The sequence below is a fragment of the Lactuca virosa genome, chromosome 7 (genome assembly GCF_052849685.1).
Source record: "Lactuca virosa cultivar CGN04683 chromosome 7, Lactuca_virosa_CGN04683_v6, whole genome shotgun sequence".
In the NCBI taxonomy this organism is placed as follows: Eukaryota; Viridiplantae; Streptophyta; class Magnoliopsida; order Asterales; family Asteraceae; genus Lactuca; species Lactuca virosa.
In genome coordinates this window covers 224244587-224264946 of record NC_136432.1, presented here as the reverse complement: position 1 = coordinate 224264946, position 20360 = coordinate 224244587, and the positions used below count along the sequence as shown (strand labels likewise).

The window sequence follows — 20360 nt, the reverse complement described above, 5'->3', positions numbered from 1 at the left end:
TCATATATGAATATATTAGATGTGATAGGAATTTTGTACCTTTTGCATTTTTCCTCATTAAATCTGTTTCTATCATAGTTGTGGGGTCTTTATCAGAAATACAAATCTTCTTACCTTCATGAAAGAGTGAGTAGAAGATAAATAATTTTGAAATACATTTTACAAAGAAAATATATTATATTCATAAATGAATATAGAATATTCATTTATAAGATATGATATGTATTTTATACCTTTTTGATTTTTCTGCATTGATCTTGTTTCTCTCATTGTTGGTGAATCTTTATCGGAAATGTTAGTGTTCTTACCTTCATTCAATAGTAAGTAGAAGATAAATGAGTTTGATATTCACGAATGAATATTTGAATAAAACATATGTATTCATATTTTTTTATTCACATATGAATATGTTTTGTTATATTCATATGTGAATAGAACATATATAAGTCATTCTTGTTGTATTCACATTTGAATAATGTATGTATGACAGCAAGTTATGTTCTATTTATATATGAATATAACATACATATTCACGAATGAATATTTGAATAAAACATATGTATTCATATTTTTTTATTCTCATATAAATATGTTTTGTTATATTCACATTTGAATAATGTATGTATGACAGCAAGTTATGTTCTATTCATATGTGAATATAACATACATATTCACGAATGAATATTTGAATAAAACATATGTATTCATATTTTTTTATTCTCATATGAATATGTTTTGTTATATTCATATGTGAATAGAACATATATAAGTCATTCTTGTTGTATTCACATTTGAATAATGTATGTATGGCAGCAAGTTATGTTCTATTCATATGTGAATATAACATACATATTCACGAATGAATATTTGAATAAAACATATGTATTCATATGTTTTTTATTCTCATATGAATATGTTTTGTTATATTCATATGTGAATAGAACATATATAAGTCATTCTTGTTGTATTCACATTTGAATAATGTATGTATGGCAGCAAGTTATGTTCTATTCATATGTGAATATAACATACATATTCACGAATGAATATTTGAATAAAACATATGTATTCATATTTTTTTATTCTCATATGAATATGTTTTGTTATATTCACATTTGAATAATGTATGTATGGCAGCAAGTTATGTTCTATTCATATGTGAATATAACATATATATTCACGAATGAATATTTGAATAAAACATATGTATTCATATTTTTTTATTCTCATATGAATATGTTTTGTTATATTCATATGTGAATAGAACATATATAAGTCATTCTTGTTGTATTCACATTTGAATAATGTATGTATGGCAGCAAGTTATGTTCTATTCATATATGAATATAACATACATATTCACGAATGAATATTTGAATAAAACATATGTATTTATATTTTTTTATTCTCATATGAATATGTTTTGTTATATTCATATGTGAATAGAACATATATAAGTCATTCTTGTTGTATTCACATTTGAATAATGTATGTATGACAACAAGTTATGTTCTATTCATATATGAATATAACATACATATTCACGTTTGAATATTAGTTTTGCTTGTGTTCAGAAGTAAACAAAACATAATTAATTTACCTTTTTGATTTGTTCTTGTTTTTCGTTTATATGTACTCTTCACTGTTGGTGTTGTTTCTGTAAGGGTAAGTAGTTAATATTAGGAAAACATAAGCGAAATGTGAAGTAACGTTTGTATTTTGACAGAATAGTTTTGAATAAAGATGAAAAATGAAGAGATGATGTAAAATCATTTATATATCAACTAATAATGGATGATTCTTATAAAAATTTCAAGTAAATAAAGTAATAACAAAGGAGGGTTACGAGAATGAACGAGTATCATAAAAAATTGAAGTAAACAACCTTTTTTGAAGAATGAACAGTGTGAAAACAATGTTTTTGGTTCTAAATCAACTAATAATTATCGAAGATTACGAGAAATTTCAAGTAATCAAGTGATAATTTTAGAAATGATTCGAAATCGTTAAAAACTCGAGAAAAAACGCCGATGGTTACCTTTCATTGTCAAGAGTGAGGAAATGGTCTCGTTCATGTTTTCATCGGAAGACATTTTTCTTCGTTTATGTTATTTGATGCTTCTGCAAATGGTTTTCTTCTTATCGATTCTTCTGCAAATGGTTTTCGTGTTATGGTGTATGGAAGAGGGAAATGGTGCTTTTCTATCGAGATTTGATGTGTTATCAAATTACTCAAGTGCCCTGACGGTTTAATGTTTTTGGATTATTTACAAATTTGCCACCGCTCATTAATGTATTTGGATTATTTACAAGTTTGCCATTGTGCGTTTTTTAAGCTCATTAAATGATTGGCTGAGAATGGTTCCCCCATTCTCAACCTTTTTTTTTCTCAATTGAACCCTTCTCTCTCTCTCTCTCTCTCTCTCTCTCTATATATATATATATATATATATATATATATATATTGTTTATTTAGTTGATTATTTTGTGATGTATGTGTGCATATATTTAATGTTGGTGGAAGATATAAACTATGCAGAAATGATTGTCTTATATTGTTTTAGCTTAATCCTCTTAAAACTGATATCTTCATTTTATCCCCTTCTCCTCACCTTCTCATTCGCTTATTAACTCTCACTCTCGGCCTATGGCCAACGACTTCACCCCTCATTTACTTCTTTAAGGAAGAATCCTCTGAAATCAACAACATCAAAGCCTTTATTTCTTTGGTTTTTGAAAGAGTTCTTCAAGACTATTTCATCTCCCTCGGGTGATCGATCACATCGATAATTTATACAACTCTCCAATATGGCACTCAAACTCCATTTCATCACTTATTCTAACATTAATTCAAGACTAGTTATGAGAATTTTGGTCATTGTGACGATTATTTTTTTTGAAACGACAAACTAGTTAATCTAATCCTAAATACATATCAACTCTTAAATAACACATATATTTCATAAGAGACTTGAATCCATGATCTCTTATTTGAGAAAGTCACACCTTAACGTTAGGCCAAAGACCCTTTGGTCATTGTGACACTTTATAGTTCCTCTATTTCCAGTCTATAAATTCTAAAAACTTATAAATCTTCATTATTTTCATTGCTACTTATTTATTTACTAATTATAATTTCATTTTCTTATTTACCCCAAATACGGATGATATAGTTATAAAACTTCATTATTTTGATCTATAACTATTTATTATTTCTTTACTATTAAATCTATATCATTACTGGACTTAAACCTTCGAAGTAGTAGATGATGGACACATTTCTAATAACAAATAGCATCAGGCGACAAACCCTTTGATGTCTTATGTCTATAAACTAATAATGTCTATAAATAAATGTTAATTAAAAAATTGGATCAGACCGGACTAAATGGATCACACCATGACCAGAACAATTATAGCCTGGACTAGTTCGAACCGGTGAACCTAAAACGGTCGGCCATTTTAGTATTCGGATCGTTGTGAAGTGTGAACACGCCCAGGCTGTTTCGAACTAACATTAATCAAGCTTTTCTGCACCTGGAATTGTGCACTTCTAGAACCTTAACATAAAGGAATTTTTATACTTTATTATTGATATTACCAAATTTTCTTTAAGAGATATATATATATATATATATATATATATATATATATATATATATATATATATATATATATATATATATATATATATATTCTATTGAGGAAGAATGATAATTGGGATGTTTTCCATTAAATTAGGTGGTTTGACGAGGGGTGGAAATTTGTCCTTTAGCTGCGAATTGTTGTGTGAACGAGGTGGAGATTTAGTTTAGGCAGGTCGCAGCCCACAATATCAACATCTTAATGATAAAGTCCAACCTTCTAGACCAATTATGGCAATTGCTTCCTTCCGGCCTATTCCAACTCATCGCTCATTTATATAAAAATCGAACTCACTGAATAAACTGTCGATTAATATTTTAGTTAAACGTGTATGTATTTACAAACATTTGTTCTATGTATCTGATTAAACAAGAAACTCGACTACGGACTAATAAAATATTAGAAAATCTGTAAAAAAAATCCACACATTTTGACTCTATTGACAAAAACTGAAAAAGTCCTCACTGATTTTTATTTTTTTTATTATTTTTTTATTTTTTCTTGCAGTTTAACTATTGAAACCTGTACACACTTACAAAACAACCATTGTAACCACGGGTCCGGACGCATGATTTCGTAGTAGGTGTTACCGGTGTCACATTTTTTTTACGTAGTGACACAATAGTAGAAAAAACGAAAAATTCAAAAATTTTACACTGCGTCCAGAAAAAACAGTGGTATCCGGTGCCACTATGGAAACCACAGTGGAATCGCCCCTGCCGGTTAGTGCCGATTTTAAGGGTTAATTTGCAAAGAATAAAATAGAAAATAGATGCATTTTTTGTTAATGAGGTTAAAGTTTAAGGATTTTTCTGAAAATTTTCTTATATATATATATATATATATATATTAGATTTATTTAAAGAAAACTTATATTTATTTATTAAAAAACATAAAATAAAGATACCATCTACAACAATAATGATACTTTATATATCATTTTTGGGATTTTTTTTGTGATTCTTTTTAATAAATATCATTACAACAATCATAAAGATATCATCTAAATGAAATGCCTAAATAGAGCTCCATGATATATGTGGGGAGCCTAGAAAACGTACTCCTTAATATAAATCAACAAAAGTCCTATTAATTATATTTGACATGTATTTTTATAACCATTGTAACTCTTATATTAGGTTTATTTCCATAAAAACCCTCATATTTACATGAAATGTGTGGTTATGTCCTAAGTCCAAATTTATGTTTATTAATGTCTCATATTTAGGTAAGTTTTGTCATTTTAGGCTTTTTATCAGGCTGTGAAGAGAAAGAACAGTAGGTGGATGATGGTGATTGATATTTGCATATTTATTCATATATTTTGTGCATTATCTTAATATTTTTTAGCTAGAATTATGTTTATTTTAGGAAAAAAGGTGCTTAATGTGTTTAAAATCTGTTTTGTAGCAGCAAATACATGCTCGTGATTAAAAGGAAGCGAAATACGGAGCCGGAAGCAGGAAAGATTGGACCAAGTCAACTCAACTAAAGTCAAAGAACTCAAGAATTCTGAAGCCCATGGTGTGGAGATTCATTGCCATGCCGTGGTGATGTGGTTTTCGCGATCAGATCAATGCCTTGGAGAATATGCGTTTTAAGTGATCACCATGCCGTGGAGACTATTTGCCACGACGTGGGAAGCGAATTTTTGGCAACTATTCATATCGATATTTAGGTCGAATTTAAGGAGTTTGCTTGGGAATTAAGTTGAGAGCTGCGACTAAAACCCTCTAGAAAACCTTTTGAGGTTCAAAATTCGTTTGGAGCTTAAGTGTTGATGAGATCTAGAAGAAAACAACATTAAATCTTTCGGTTTGCTAGCTTTAATCATGTCTAGTCTTATTTTCTTTGATTTTATATGTCCTTCTGCTACGATTACGGGCTAAAACCCTTCTACCTTCGTTGCTGATGATTAACCATTTGAACTATGTGTTGATTTTGTGACATCCCGAAATTTAGGTCAAAGACCGTGGACGGTTAATTCATAGTAAATCTCTTGGTAATTTGACTCGTTGAGTTTAAGTGCATCTTCTGTAAAATAAATGAGTTCATTACAACTATTATAAAATACTAGATAATATCTTACTTCCAAATATGTAAACTAGCAAACGAATCAAACAACTCAAACTGCAACCCTAATTAATATGTCTGAAAAACTGAAATTTCGTATTAAGCAATTGTGAGCGAAACAAACACTCTATCCTCATAGTACATGTTTCCATGTTTCAGAAAATATAAAGAATGTCCAAAACGGAGTCTGTAAAAGATACGACCATTTTAAGAATCCAAAACCAATATAATGTTGATTTTCTTAAAACTGTTTAAATCGTTTCTATCCATTGAGGAACTTGCACACCTCAGATGGAAATTCCGAAAGCATTTTTGGACTCAGGTGATAGTCTATTATTTAATTTCATACTAGAAATATTTTTAGCAAAATATTTGCAAAAGTCGAAAAATCGGACATTGCAGATTAATTAAACACAAATCTTTAAACGTGATTTCCCGGAGATCTACAACTCGAAAAATTAATCTGTCTGAGTTTATGAAACTCTTGTAACCGAGACCATCATTCTCCATTTTCATAAAATATATTTGATATCGAGATCGATCACTCGTAAATTGAGAAAATTAGAAAATAATTATAAAAGTAATAAAGAATTAGTTCCTAAATGGTTTGAGACTTATACATATGTTTGTATACATAAGCTATTTATGAATTCCAAAGAATAATAGCAATTATATATAATAAATCTTTGAGTCATACTTATTTATAAACACACAAATTTTTATATATACATCAAAGTTGTATAATTTAAAATATTAATGAATACATAGGTATATCAAATGTATAAATTATGACTTTTAAGGTTATTAATACGTAAACACGTGTTTGCAATGTATAGATATATATCTAAGTACAAGAATAGTCAACTCCTACTCTACACTATACCACCCATACATATTAAACTGATAAAATTTCTCAAATATACATACACAAATACACAAATAATGGAGGTCATGGCTATAATTTTTATAAAAAAAACACAGTATTTGACAAATGGTCATCGAATAACAAAATGTTTATAAGTTGTGTAATGGCAAGGCTACTCTATATGCATATATATATTTTTGGTGTCATATGGTGATGGGTTTTGAGCATTACAACATTCTTATGGTGCACATGAAACCCTAATTGCTTTGGATCTAGGTTTTCTCAAGTTATACATGCATAATAATTTTTCGAAATCAATAACTAAACAAAAGTTAGAAGAATACATTTTCCTTGTTGATTGGTTGATCTTGACCTTCAAGAGCTTAGTGCCTCAATTGTTACACCTCTAATGGAGTCACAAACACCACTAGCAATTAATGAACACAAGATAGAGGATGGAGGCTTATTGAAATCGGCGAGGGTTCTCTTAGAAGCATAGGGGGGCGAAATATGTAAGCCATGAGGTCTATTTATACTTGTGGCTGCTAGGGTTTTAGGTGGAAACCCTAATTTGACTGCTTAAGCCTTAAGCAGCCCATGGACACCTTCTAGAATAGTCCTTGGACGAATTCTCTATGGGCTTCCCATAGATTTTGTCCAACCTTATTCCAAGGTGGTCCATCAGCCCAATTGCAACTATCAATGATTTGCAATATCAGTCCCCGTCGATCACTAAATTAATTCCAAATTAATTTCTGATCAATACTAATTAAATAATATGATTTCTCAATTAATATATTATTCTTATAATATATTAATAAATCATTTTTCAACCTCTTTCTCATAATTCATCTTATCAGGTTGCTATGGTGAAGGCAACCCAAAAGGACCATGCTACTATCGGGTCAAGTGCATACCATTAAAGTTATGGGCTTAGACACCTAATCCAATAGTCTCCCACTTGGAAAAGTCTAATAACTATAACTGCAAGTACGACTTCAAAATCCGATTAGCAATCGTAGCTCTCAAAAGCCGTTGTCGAACTCTGACCTAGTCAATGACGTGTCCTTTAGATAAGTGATCATATAATCCTCCGTTCTGCAAGATATCGTGTGGACAAAGACAGGGAACATAATCATTCTCAATGTCCAACAGTTGGTTTCCCGACTTCTGATTTGTTTGACATAGAACTTAATTGAACACATCAATTCAGTCCTGGCCGGTCCCGACACATAAGTCAACACAAAATCATCGAGGGGCCCAAGATATCGCTTTTACCCTCCTAGGATAAAAGGAACAGATAAACTTTGACTTATATGCTTGTACTATTTACTCATCAAATTGTACACAACAACACGTTTTATAACACCAAGTTACTGATGCATTTACGCATTATCAATGCACAACCGAGTTGTAAACAACAAATCATATATCTCGGTTTACATATTATACGATATTATCGTCTCACAATCACTCGTGATAAATTTCATGAAGTGATTCAAATGAGCGTGGGTTTAATCCAATATCAAATCTTATTTCAAGAGCACTCATGAACGTTGTAGTAAACTTTTGTTATGTCTAAACACTTAGACAATCTACAAACCAATTCATGACAGTCCAACCTCATAACTTACTCCTAAAGTATGATCGACTGTGGATAATTTGAACAACCGAATTATTCTGGAAGTAAAACATGTGAAAGTGAAACAATAGTAAACAATTGACACAAGATAGTAAACTTTACTCATAAATAAATCTCCATTACTTAATCATCAAATGTCAATTACATTTATCTATTACAAGTTTCTAAACATCTATCTAATCACTAAAACTAATATCGTCCTTCAGACTAATGCTCCTCGCATGCTGTAAGTGTTTAACCTTGCTCAGACCCTTTGTGAGGGGATCTGTTGGGTTCTCCTCTGACGATACCTTATTGACTACGATGAGTCCTTCTTCTACCCGATGTCTGATGAAGTGGTATTTTCTGTCGATGTGTCTGGATCTACCATGATCCCTTGGTTCCTTGGTTAAGGCAACCGCTCATTCATTATCACAGGTAATCTCCATAGGCTCCTTTATGGTTGGTACAACTCCAAGGTTTCCAATGAAGTTCTTCAACCATATTGCCTCCTTCGACGCTTCGCTCGCTGCTATGTACTCTGATTCGCACGTTGAATCAGCCATGGTCTCCTGCTTGGAACTTTTCCAAGTAATCGCTCCTCCATTTAGGGTAAATACCCAGCCCGACTGAGAGCGGAAGTTATCTCTGTTAGTCTAAAATCTGGCGCCATTGTACCCTGTCACTCTCAATTCATCACTCCTACCAAGTGTAAGGACCCAATCCTTAGTACTTCGCAGGTACTTAAGAATGTTCTTAATTGCAGTCCAATGAGCTCTACCCGGGTTCCTTTGATATCGACTAACCATGATCAACGCAAAAGCCATGTCAGGGTGAGTACATGTCATAGCGTACATGATCGAGGCAACGACGGAAGCATATGGCACTCGACTCATTTCCGTTATCTCGGTATCGGTACTTGGACTCTGAGTCTTACTCAGCTTGGTATTGCTTTGGATTGGCAGTTCCCATTTCTTGGAATTCTCCATACTAAAACGTTTCAGCACCTTGTCCAAGTAAGTACTTTGACTAAGTCATATTAGTCTCCTACTTCAGTTTATCAATATCCTTATCCCCAGAATATAAGCAACTTCTCCTAGATCCTTCATAGCGAAACACTTCCCAAGCCAGGACTTAACCTCCTGCAAGGTCAGGATGTCATTTCCTATGAGTAGTATGTCATCAACATACAAAATGAGAAACCTAACTATACTCCCACTAGCCTTGACATACACACATGACTCATCCTCGCTTCTTGGAAATCCAAACTCTTTGACTTTCTCATCGAAACAAAGATTCCATCAACGAGACGCTTGTTTCAATCCATAAATGGATTTCTCAAGCTTGCACACTCTATTCGGGTATTTAGCATCTACAAAACCTTCTGGTTGACACATGTAAACATCTTCAGCCAGCTTCCCATTAAGAAAAAAGAGGTTTTGACATCCATCTGCCAAATTTCATAATCATGAAACGCAACGATAACCAACATAACCCTAATAGACTTGATCTTGGCCACTGGTGAGAAGGTCTCATCATAGTCAACCCCTGGGGTTTGAGTAAAGCCCTTCGCAACCAATCGTGCCTTGAACGTATGCACTTTCCCATCCATGTCGGTCTTCTTCTTGAAGATCCACTTGCACCCGACTGTCTTACGACCCGACACATTGTCAACCAAGTTCCAAACTTGATTGTCATACATGGACTGAATCTCGCTGTCCATTTCCTCTTTCCGTTTTGCAGACTCCGGGCCTGCCATGGCTTCCTTGTAGTTTTTAGGTTCATCCAAATTTATCAGTGTACTATCACTGATAAACGTCTCACCTTCAGTAGTTATATGGAAACCATACAACACAGGTGGAATACTAACTCTACCGGAACGTCTTAGAGGTAAGGACTCTTCAACTTGTTCAACATGAATCTCTTCCTCAAGTTGAGCGCTAGTGTTAGAGGTTCCTTCATCTCTTGACTCTTGAAGCTCTTCAAGATCAATTTGCCTCCCACTGTCCTCTTGGCATATGAGTTCTCTTTTGCGGAAAAGCCCTCTCCTTGCTACGAAGACCACGTTGTCACTAGGTCTGTAGAAAATATGTTCAAAAGATTTTTGTGGGTAGCCGATGAAAATACACCACTCGCTGCGAGGTTCAAGTTTGTCGTGAGTCTCTCGTCTTACGAAAGCCTCGCAACCCCTAACCTTGATATGTTCCAACGAGGGAACCTTCCCTGTCCACATCTCGTGAGATGTTTTGGCAACCTTCTTAGTTGGGACTAGATTAAGCTAAAGCATACCCCCAGAATAAGATAGGTAACGAAGCTCGACTCATCATGGAACGAACCATGTCCAACAAGGTTCGATTGCGCCTCTCAGCCACACCATTGAGCTGCGGTGTCCTAGGCGGTGTCAGTTGTGAAACAATTCCACATTCCTTAAGATAGTCGTGGAACTCGATACTAAGATACTCACCACCCCTATCGGATATGAGCATCTTTATCTTCCTGCCCAATTGATTCTCCAATTCTTGTTTAAACTCTTTGAACTTTTCAAAGGTTTCCGACTTGTGCTTGATTAAGTAGATATACCCATATCTGCTATAATCGTCGGTAAACGTAACATAGAAGCGGTTAGCATCCCTTGTGGTGGATCTGAAGGGCCCACACACATCGGTGTGTATGAGATCCAACAATCCCTCACCTCTTTCACAAGTACCAGTGAAAGGTGATTTAGTCATCTTTCCAAGAAAACAAGATTCGCACGTGTCATCTGACTTTAGGTCAAATGACTGCAAGACTCCATCCTTTTGGAGTTGGGCTATGCGCTTCTTGTTGACATGTCCAAGATGACAATGCCACAAGCATGTCTTGTCTAAACCATTAGAAGAATCGATATTCAACATACTATTTCCTAAGTTGTCTACAACCATCACTGTTTCATATACACCATTACAAGGCAATGCTTCAAAATATAAAGTACCATTATAGAAAGCATTAACAGAATCAATTTCATTATTAAATGAAAATCTAAAACCTTGTTTGTACAAACCATGAAAAGAAATAATATTCATCGTCATTTCTGACGAATAGCAACAATCATTCAAGTCTAATCCTAACTCACTACTAAGCACTAAAGAGTAAATCCCGATCTTGGTGACAGGCGACGATTTCCTATTCCCCATTATCAGGTTCATCTTCTCGATGGATTGAGTTGACTCGCCGAGTCGGGACTGGGTCGAGTTGGCCCACACGGCGTGACCATGGCCTGGCTACGATGTGAGAACCCGCTGTTGGATTTTGGACGATAGATTTTGGACTATGATGGGCCTTAGGATTTTGTTTTGGGCTAATGATATTTATTGGACTTTTGGTTGAAGGCTCATGATGGGGATTGGGCCCAATTTGGAAAATTATGCCATATTTGGGCTTGAGTAATCATTAAGGAATTTGGGCCTTGTAGTATAGTTAGTTGGGCCTTGGTCTTGGACTAAGCTAGATAAAAGGGTAAAATGGTCTTTTTATCCTAATTTAGAATGATGGTTATGAATTGGACTCCAATTATTAATTGGATGATATTTTATTGATAACACGGGGATTTGAGCGGACCAACAACTAGAGTTTTATTTGTGAGGTTCAACAGGGTGAGGTGAGTTTCCTCACCGTGTTTAGTGGGTTGAAGGCACCAATGTCGACCCATGATCAATGTAACCAACTGAACATGCACCCATAATTGAAAGCCACATCTGAAAACCAAGACAATCCACATACAAGTATTCTAAAATCCAGACCATTCGGACATTCCATATAATATGCAAGCCCTTTTCTTGCGACAACTCAATAAAATGTCTTTAAGTTACGTAGAATATAGATTATATGATATGCAAGCCCTTTTCTTGCGACAACTCAATAAAAAGTCTTTTTAAGTTATGTAGAATATAGATTGTTGTATATCAACAAAAATTTGATATGCGACCTTGTTATCTTCACGATTCAAACTAATTTGGGGTCATATTTAGAATTGGAATTAGTTTTTACAATATATAAAAAGATTAGGCGGTACTTTACAAGAGTATTTTTGATAAATTCAAATTTACTAGTTTTTGCGATTAATAGATGATTGTCAATAAAGCATTGTTTGAAGTAACATATTTCTAATCCACGTATAATGGAATGAGTGTCACGTCAGAATTTTCTTATTGATATTTTGTATCGTTTTAAGGAAAAAAAAATAGAAACAAAAACATGAACGTTATAGTTATGTCAATGACAAAAATATGAAAAGATATAAACGAATAAAACGATGACAGGTTATGAACAAAAGTCTCTAAGATTTTAAAAGAGATTACGTTTATTATAAGTTGTTTTTTATATTATATAATTAGGTTTGTTATTTAATGTAAAAAAGTTATAATAGATGCATGTAAACATTAGTTTTAAAAACACGGTATCTTTTAATGATTATAGAATCGAATAAAAATCAATAGTAAATAGGTTTTATATATATATATATATATATATATATATATATATATATATATATATATATATATATATATATATATATATATATATAGAGAGAGAGAGAGAGAGAGAGAGAGCTAGGTTCAAATGTTTAAAGTAATTATTGTGTTATTGTATGCATAAATATGAGCCAATCAAAATTTAAAATATAAATAAATAATTAAATAAATAAATAAGGGTAAGTAGGTAATTTTATAAACAACTTCCACAAATACTTTCCTACAATTATGCTAGTTGATTTTAACCTAATTTATCCCCTTTTAATTACCACCGATCTATTTGTACATCGATGAAGGTGAGAAGGAAAGCACGAAGCGGCTGCAAGGTCCAATGGATGTCGATCGATTGCAGGGTGCTTCTTCTCGCCCCACCTTTTCTTGTCCAATGTAATTTTTCCACAAAATCACTTCCCACCGAACCGACGATCTTCCCCTTGCTTCCCTCCTTCAATCATTGATGTGTTTTCCCCTCTTCTGGATCCTCTCAATCTCCTGCCTCACCGCCTGTTCGCCACCGCCACAACTTCCGCCAACGACAGCCACCTCTATAATCCATTACCACCACCTCTACGTACCACTCCTTAAGTCGTGCTCGGCCAAACCTAGGGTTCGTGAGCCGATGACCACCTTCACAATCGGCGTCCGTAATGTTTGGCTAGGTTCACGGGCAGACATCGGAGTTTCAAGGAGAAGAGATGAGGGACGCTTGTTATCGCTCCTTCCTCTGTAGCAAATACGGCGAATAGACTTTGCTTGGGCTGTAGAAAGAGAAGATCCAAACAAGAAACAAAAGAAAGGCGACTCTATTGCTAGCTCTTCCAAAGATACAACATCTTCATCACCATGGCCATGGCAGAACATGGTTGAAAATCTAAAATTGGCTCACCAAGAACTTTCTGTTATCATTGATCTCATTAACACTGTAAGTCATCATTAAGTTATTATCTTAACCTTTTCAATTGAAATAAAAATTTTTGAATTTTACTTTATAAAATTTCTCTGTAGGTTGAAATTAATGATGCTGTCACAGTAGCTGGTATGACCAGACCAAAACAATTACCTAATGAACTTTTATCTGACCTTGCAGTATCTACAACAACAAAACTCCAATGCTTTCGGGTATTTCTAAAACACAAAATCAAAAAACTAAAAACTTTCTTTTCTCTTTGTGTATTTCTTGTTTGATGATTCTTTTTCATTTCAGCAACTTGGGAAATACTTTAAGCAATCAGCCAAAGCATTAGAGAAACAAGTTGCAAAAGAAGCAAGATTCTATGGAGCTCTAATAAGGTCAGCTTCAGCTATCACCTATCTTTGATTTTCTTTATGATAGAATCCTAAAAATCTACATGATAATAGATTGCAGCAGAATTGGAAAGTTAAGAGGCATAGAAAGGCTGCTTCTGCTGCTGGAAATGAAGGTTTCTACATTGATCTGTTTGACAATACATTATATGATCCAACAGCTATATTTCACCCTTCTTCAATGTCAACTGTTCGTGTTGAACATGATAATGCTGGAATGCTTGTTTTAAATCTTCCTTCAAAAGCATGTCATGTTTTTCAATTTGGATTTGTTGGTGATGATATTCCAAAAAGATCAAATGGAAGAACACCAAATCTATCAAATTCAGAGTTTTCTGAAGAAACAAAGAAAGAAGATGAAACTGATGATGATGATGATGATGATGATGGTGTCAAGAAAAGGCATTCTGATCTTCGTGAAGTTCACAGAGCTGTTTTCAATGAACAAGTAAGCTTTATAGTTTATAATTTAATGTAAATAAATCTTTTTTCTTAAAACTAATTTCTTATTAAATTTTAATTCAGGTTTTTAATTTAATAAATCAAGAAGCATTAATTCAGGTTTTTAATTTAATAAATCAAGATGAGGGACGCTTGTTATCGCTCCTTCCTCTGTAGCATAAGCACTTTGGCCAGACTTACGCAACCCTGCCACCATAGTGCTTGGAGAAGTCTGTGGATTGCTTTAGGGTGACCACTTATGCTCTTCTAGAATGCCCTAAATTCGATTTCTCAGGAAGGTTAGTAAACACCTCCGAGTAGGTAATGTAATTGTAGCTTCTTTTGATCGATTTGGGCATGATGATCGTTCCAATTTTTGTTTTAATGCATTGATTATATTCACATATCGCAATGTTGCACAATTTGTCTCAATACTCTAAAACCTAGGTTGTTTGACTCTTTTCAAGTTAATTTGTTTGGTAGAAATTAATCAGCATGACAAGTTGGTCAATTTTGGGTTTCTAAACGCCCTACCATTTCAATAGTTCAACAATTTGATGGTTTTAGTTGTAATTCGAATAATATTGTTGGAAGTTTGATGTTTCATTGCACATTTAACTTGGAATTATCTATAAAATCTGATCGCCTCAGATTCAATTTGATTTTGACGTGATTTTTAGTGTACAATTTAGGATTTGTTTTGATTTTAACTTGATTTTTGGCTGCATTTTATGAATTGATTCATATTTCAATTTATGTTTTTTTTCCCTGATTTAACACTTCATTTATGTGGACAGTGCAGGATCTTGACAAGGTTGAATTCTGAAAATGTATAAACTATGTTTATGTAGATGATTCAATGGATGATATTGGTGAGATTCCAATTCTATTGGAATGGAATCACAAATTCCAATTATGTTGGAATCACAGAAGTTGATGCTTGAAGAACGGACCATAAAAGTGAAAGTAATTCTAAGCAACATTATTCTTTTAGAATGTATTAGTCGTTGTTAGATTTTGATGTTTTCTTTCCCGTTTTGAAAGTTTTTTTAGTTTTATTCTTTAACAATAAATGTAATTCTTAACAATTGTTACCCGTATTCTCTAAGAAACAATGTATTTTTTGTTTTTATTCTTCAATTGATTGTTCAAGAATTTGTTATTCTACAAGAAGTTTTTAAATTCATGATCAAGAAATAGGTTCAAGAATATTTTTATTATTTATGTTCAAGAATATTTTTATTTTTGAATATACTCATAAACATATTCTGTCAGAATGTCCTAATTAAAAGAATTATAATTAGTAAAATCGGATTTTTAAAATTAATACAATCTATGATCCCTTAAAAATGCAAGTTTCCTTTATTATATCTATATTATTTGACTAAATTACCCTTATAATTAATTAAGATGATATTTTTCAATTATATTTAATTCAATAATATATATTAATCACTTTCTTAAAATAAGTAAAATTGATTGGCCAATATTTATGCATACAATAACACAATAATTACTTTGAATAGAATAACCTAAGCCGAATAACCTAAGCCTATATATATATATATATATATATATATATATATATATATATATATATATGAATGATCATTTGAGAACTCATAGTTTCCCGAGAACCTGAGAACTAAAAGTCATTCGTTAGATCAAAAAAAAGGATGGTCAAGATGCTTTGTGGCATTTTTGTAAATAAATGAGAAAGTAAATGAACGGGGGTACTGAAACAAAATTGAATTGGGGGTATTTTAGGGATATAGATATTGACCCTGTTTAGAGAACGTCAATCCAGACGCCTTGTTCCGAGTTTTGAAGATGATACCTTCTGGTGGATGATTTCTCTGTAAACCCTTACATGTCTGCCATGGAGTTCGTCAATCTCCCCTAGAAACCACATCATCGCCACACCTCCTGTAAGACCTACACCATCGCCATCGTCTCCTATAAATTGACGATCTCTTCTCCTTCCTCCCTACATCGGTCTACTACTCTTCCAGTCAAAGATCTTCCACATCAGCCTCCTTCCCTCTCCGTCGACCATCAACAATTCATCATTAATCACACGGTGAAGGTAATTTTCTTCTGATCATTGAATTTTCTAGTTTTTGTTCGGTTCCTAAGATCCAAAAATGACAGCTAGGGCATATATCAGGTTTCAAAGTTTTGAATTCTCTACCTTGCTTTATGTATATATCATGTTTCAATTGATCGATTTCGTTCCATGGATCAATTGATCTAATCCATGCCTGAGTCTCCTTTATGGCGACGCACCTGCACCTCACTCACTCTCACTTCTTCCTCCTTTCTTACAAACTCCTCTTAACCGCCACTCCAGAACCTCGCCTTTGTCAATTCGAGATCCGTCACCGCCGCTGCCTCCTCGTCACAGATTGTGCTTCGTCACCGAATGAAACAAGGTTTGCAATTTGTTGCTTCATTTTCAATTGCATGTGTCTCTGTATGTATTTGTTCGTGTTGATTTTTTTACCTAATTCGAGGTTCGTTAAACGAATTTTGTGCTTTAGAGTTGCCAGTAGGAAACCGGCGAGGACCAATGCAGATCTCTGTGCAACGATTTACGAGAATTTATGTCCGATGCTGGGTTTCCTGACGGACATGTTCCTTCTTTGAAGGAGCTTTCGCACCATGGTAGGTTTAGTTTCTATAGCATTATATTACTCTTCTTTATTTCCAATTCCTTGTTCTGCACTTGAATACATGTCTGCTGATATGTATGCTTTACTTATCATGGAAAACATTCCTGATACTAGAAATTGCTTGCATCCTTAGTAACAAATGGTTAGTAGGAATCAGTCAAAAAAAAATTAGTAGAGCTGTGACATGATATGAGGGTGTTTATAAAATTTTCTGTGAGGAAAATCACTTCTTACCTGGGTAATCATGGAGATTCAATGGAAATTTATCATATTGGCTTAAGAAATCTGTATATCATTTGATTTCGGGTCTATCCTCACACTGTATTAAAACATACATTTCATTAGAAAGAAAATTATATGCTTTATGGAAATGGCTTCTACTTGTTGAGAATTTTTTTGAATTATTATTTTGTTCTTACATTACTATATAGGCAAGATCTTGCGAACCTTGTGAGAAGAAGAGGATACAAACTTATTAAAGAGCTTCTTGCAGCCTCACAAGAGGTCAAAGTCAATTATTTTAATGTAGATGAGAGCTTGACTGATAATCAGGAAAATACCAATACTGAAGAAGATGAATCAACATGTGTTTTTTTTTCTTTTCACTTTTTATAGCATGGAATAAAGTTAAACTCAAAACTCTTCTTATTAAATCATTTGTATTAAAAAGATTTAGATGAGAATGGAACAAAGTTGGATGAAGCTGTGTTGTTGTCGAATGAAGAAACTTCCACTAAACCATGAATCTACTAATGAAATGAAGGTATGATTTTTTTTATCTGTTTTACCTTTTTGCTAACAAACATGAATCTACAAATGTTGCTAAAATTCAGAATTTAGCTTCAGGGTTCAAAAGATGGGCAATAAAATGTCCATTTATCCGATATTGTGATTTACATGTGCATCACTTGTGAATCACTTGAGACACATGTGAATCATTTGTGATTTACATGTGAATCACATGTAATTCACATGTAAATCATCTTAATTTTTTTTTCTAACCATATAGTTTATTTTAATTGTTTCTATATTCAGCTTCATGGATCACTTGTGATTTACATGTGAATCACTTGTGATTCACATGTGAATCACTTGTGACACATGTGAATCATTTGTGATTTCCATGTGAATCACATGTAATTCACATGTAAATTATCTTAATTATTTATTTTTTTCTAACCATATAGTTTATTTTAATTTGTTTCATTTTAGAAATATATCACAAGTGAATCACATATGAATTACATGTGATTTACATGTAAATCACAAATTAATCATATGTAATTCACAAGTAAATCACAATTGATTCACATATGAATTACATGTGATTCACATGTAAATCAAATGTAATTCACATGTAAATCACAAGTGAATCACATATGAGTTATTGGTTATTCATATGTAATTTACATATAAATCATATGTAATTCACATATGAATTACATGTGATTCATATGCAAATCACAAGTAAATCACATACGAATTACCAAATGTAACTCACAAGTAAATTTCATATGAATTACATGTGATTCACATATAAATCACAAGTGAATCACATATGAATTACGTCTATATACACACATGTGTTTTTGTGAGTTTTTCTTGCATTAATCATTTTTTTTATTTTTCTTGTAGATTTGTGGAAAATATTGAAGAGGTGAAAAATAATAAAGTAAAGAAAATATGGAAATCTTGACACGAAGACATGAAAATGCTTTGAAATTTTGTAGTATTTTTATATTTTATTTTGTATCGAATAAAATACTTGTATTATTGTGTGTTTATAGATTATTAAATAAAAATGGATTTTTTATATGATTACTTACGAATATTATAGTATAAGAAAGATGCATATATGTACTTGAAAAATATGCATATATGCACCTAAAACGTTGATTTTTTTTTTAAATTCATTGATATTAAAAAATTTATTTTTTTAAAAAAATGCTGTTTTTTGAAAAAATTGCAGTTTTTTTTTTTGAAAAAAATGCAATTTTTTTTAAAAAAAATGCCGTTTTTTTTTTGAAAAAATTGCTGTTTTTTTTAAAAAATGCAGTATTTTTTTGAAAAATTAATATTCTTTTTCAATTGAAAAATGAAAAAATATTCATTTTTTTATATAAATTCGAAAATTATTTTTTTTTAAAAAAAATTCAAAATTTGATTTATTATGTTAATTTTTAGAACTTTTTATTAATATTTCCAATAACAAAAAAAAATTAAACATTAAATGAGATCGGTAAGATGACGATCATGCCCTTAATGAATTAGTTTTGATCTAACGCTCCACTTTTAGTTCTCGGGAAATATGAGTTCTCAACCGATTTCAACCCTATATATATATATATATATATATATATATATATATATATATATATATATATATATATATATATATATATATATATATATATATATATATATATATATATAGGGTAAAGTTCAATAGAGAACCATTATTAATCAAGAACCAAGGAACCAATCCAAAGCGTCGGAATTTAAAGTGATCAACGGCAAAAGGAAGGGTTGTAAAATTGTATAATGGACGCACATATACCGGATTATAACAAAACTAAGATATCATCAACAACAAAAGGAAGGGTTGTAAAATTGTATAATGGACGCACTTGAAAAAACTAAGAAAATGAAGCGAGTTTTTTTCGAAAAAAAAAGTTCGTTTTTTATATATCATCATGGATCTCTATGGAAAGAGGACGAAAAATCGTGAACAACGGTATATTCGGTTTTTTTTTTTGATAAAAAACATGGCCTAAAAAAAATTTAAACTAAAAAAAGTGGTGGGTTTTTTGTAAATGGTGGATTTGTTGGTATAATCCGGTGTGTGTGTGTCCAATGTAAAAGTGTACATCTATTTCCTTGGTCGTTGATCGTTATGATTTCCGACGCTCACGATGGGTTCCTTGGTTAACTAGGGTTCTCTATTGAACCTCACCCTATATATATATATATATATATATATATATATATATATATATATATATATATATATATATATATATATATATATATATACTAGGTGTAAGACCCGTGTATCACACGGGTTAATTAAAAAAATATATCAAATTTTAAACATCAAGCAATTAGTAAAGTAATACTTTTACATATAAGCAAAGACTTTATTGAATAAATATGTAATTGAACCCAAATTACTAAAACTTAGTAATTATATGAAGTAAAAATTAAACAAATAACATGGTTTCATAATA

The 20360-nt window shown here is 32.2% G+C and overlaps 1 protein-coding gene across 1 annotated transcript; it reads left to right on the top strand.

Annotated features, from left to right (window-relative positions):
- The first annotated feature begins 13005 nt into the window (after positions 1 to 13005).
- On the top strand, positions 13006 to 14709 carry LOC145127596 (mediator of RNA polymerase II transcription subunit 17-like). Its single transcript, XM_079062761.1, has 7 exons — positions 13006 to 13011; positions 13446 to 13637; positions 13721 to 13834; positions 13920 to 14005; positions 14075 to 14468; positions 14546 to 14573; positions 14663 to 14709. Exons 1-7 carry the CDS (start codon positions 13006 to 13008, stop codon positions 14707 to 14709), a joined length of 867 nt encoding a protein of 288 aa, XP_078918887.1.
- The last annotated feature ends 5651 nt before the right edge of the window (positions 14710 to 20360 follow it).

What these genes read in the sequence shown, in the direction of transcription:
- LOC145127596 (XM_079062761.1), top strand. An exon ending in CAAAACTCCAATGCTTTCGG is followed by an intron (nt 13,835 to 13,919) that starts GTATTTCTAAAA and finishes TTTTCATTTCAG; the next exon opens with CAACTTGGGAAATACTTTAA. An exon ending in GAGCTGTTTTCAATGAACAA is followed by an intron (nt 14,469 to 14,545) that starts GTAAGCTTTATA and finishes ATTTTAATTCAG; the next exon opens with GTTTTTAATTTAATAAATCA.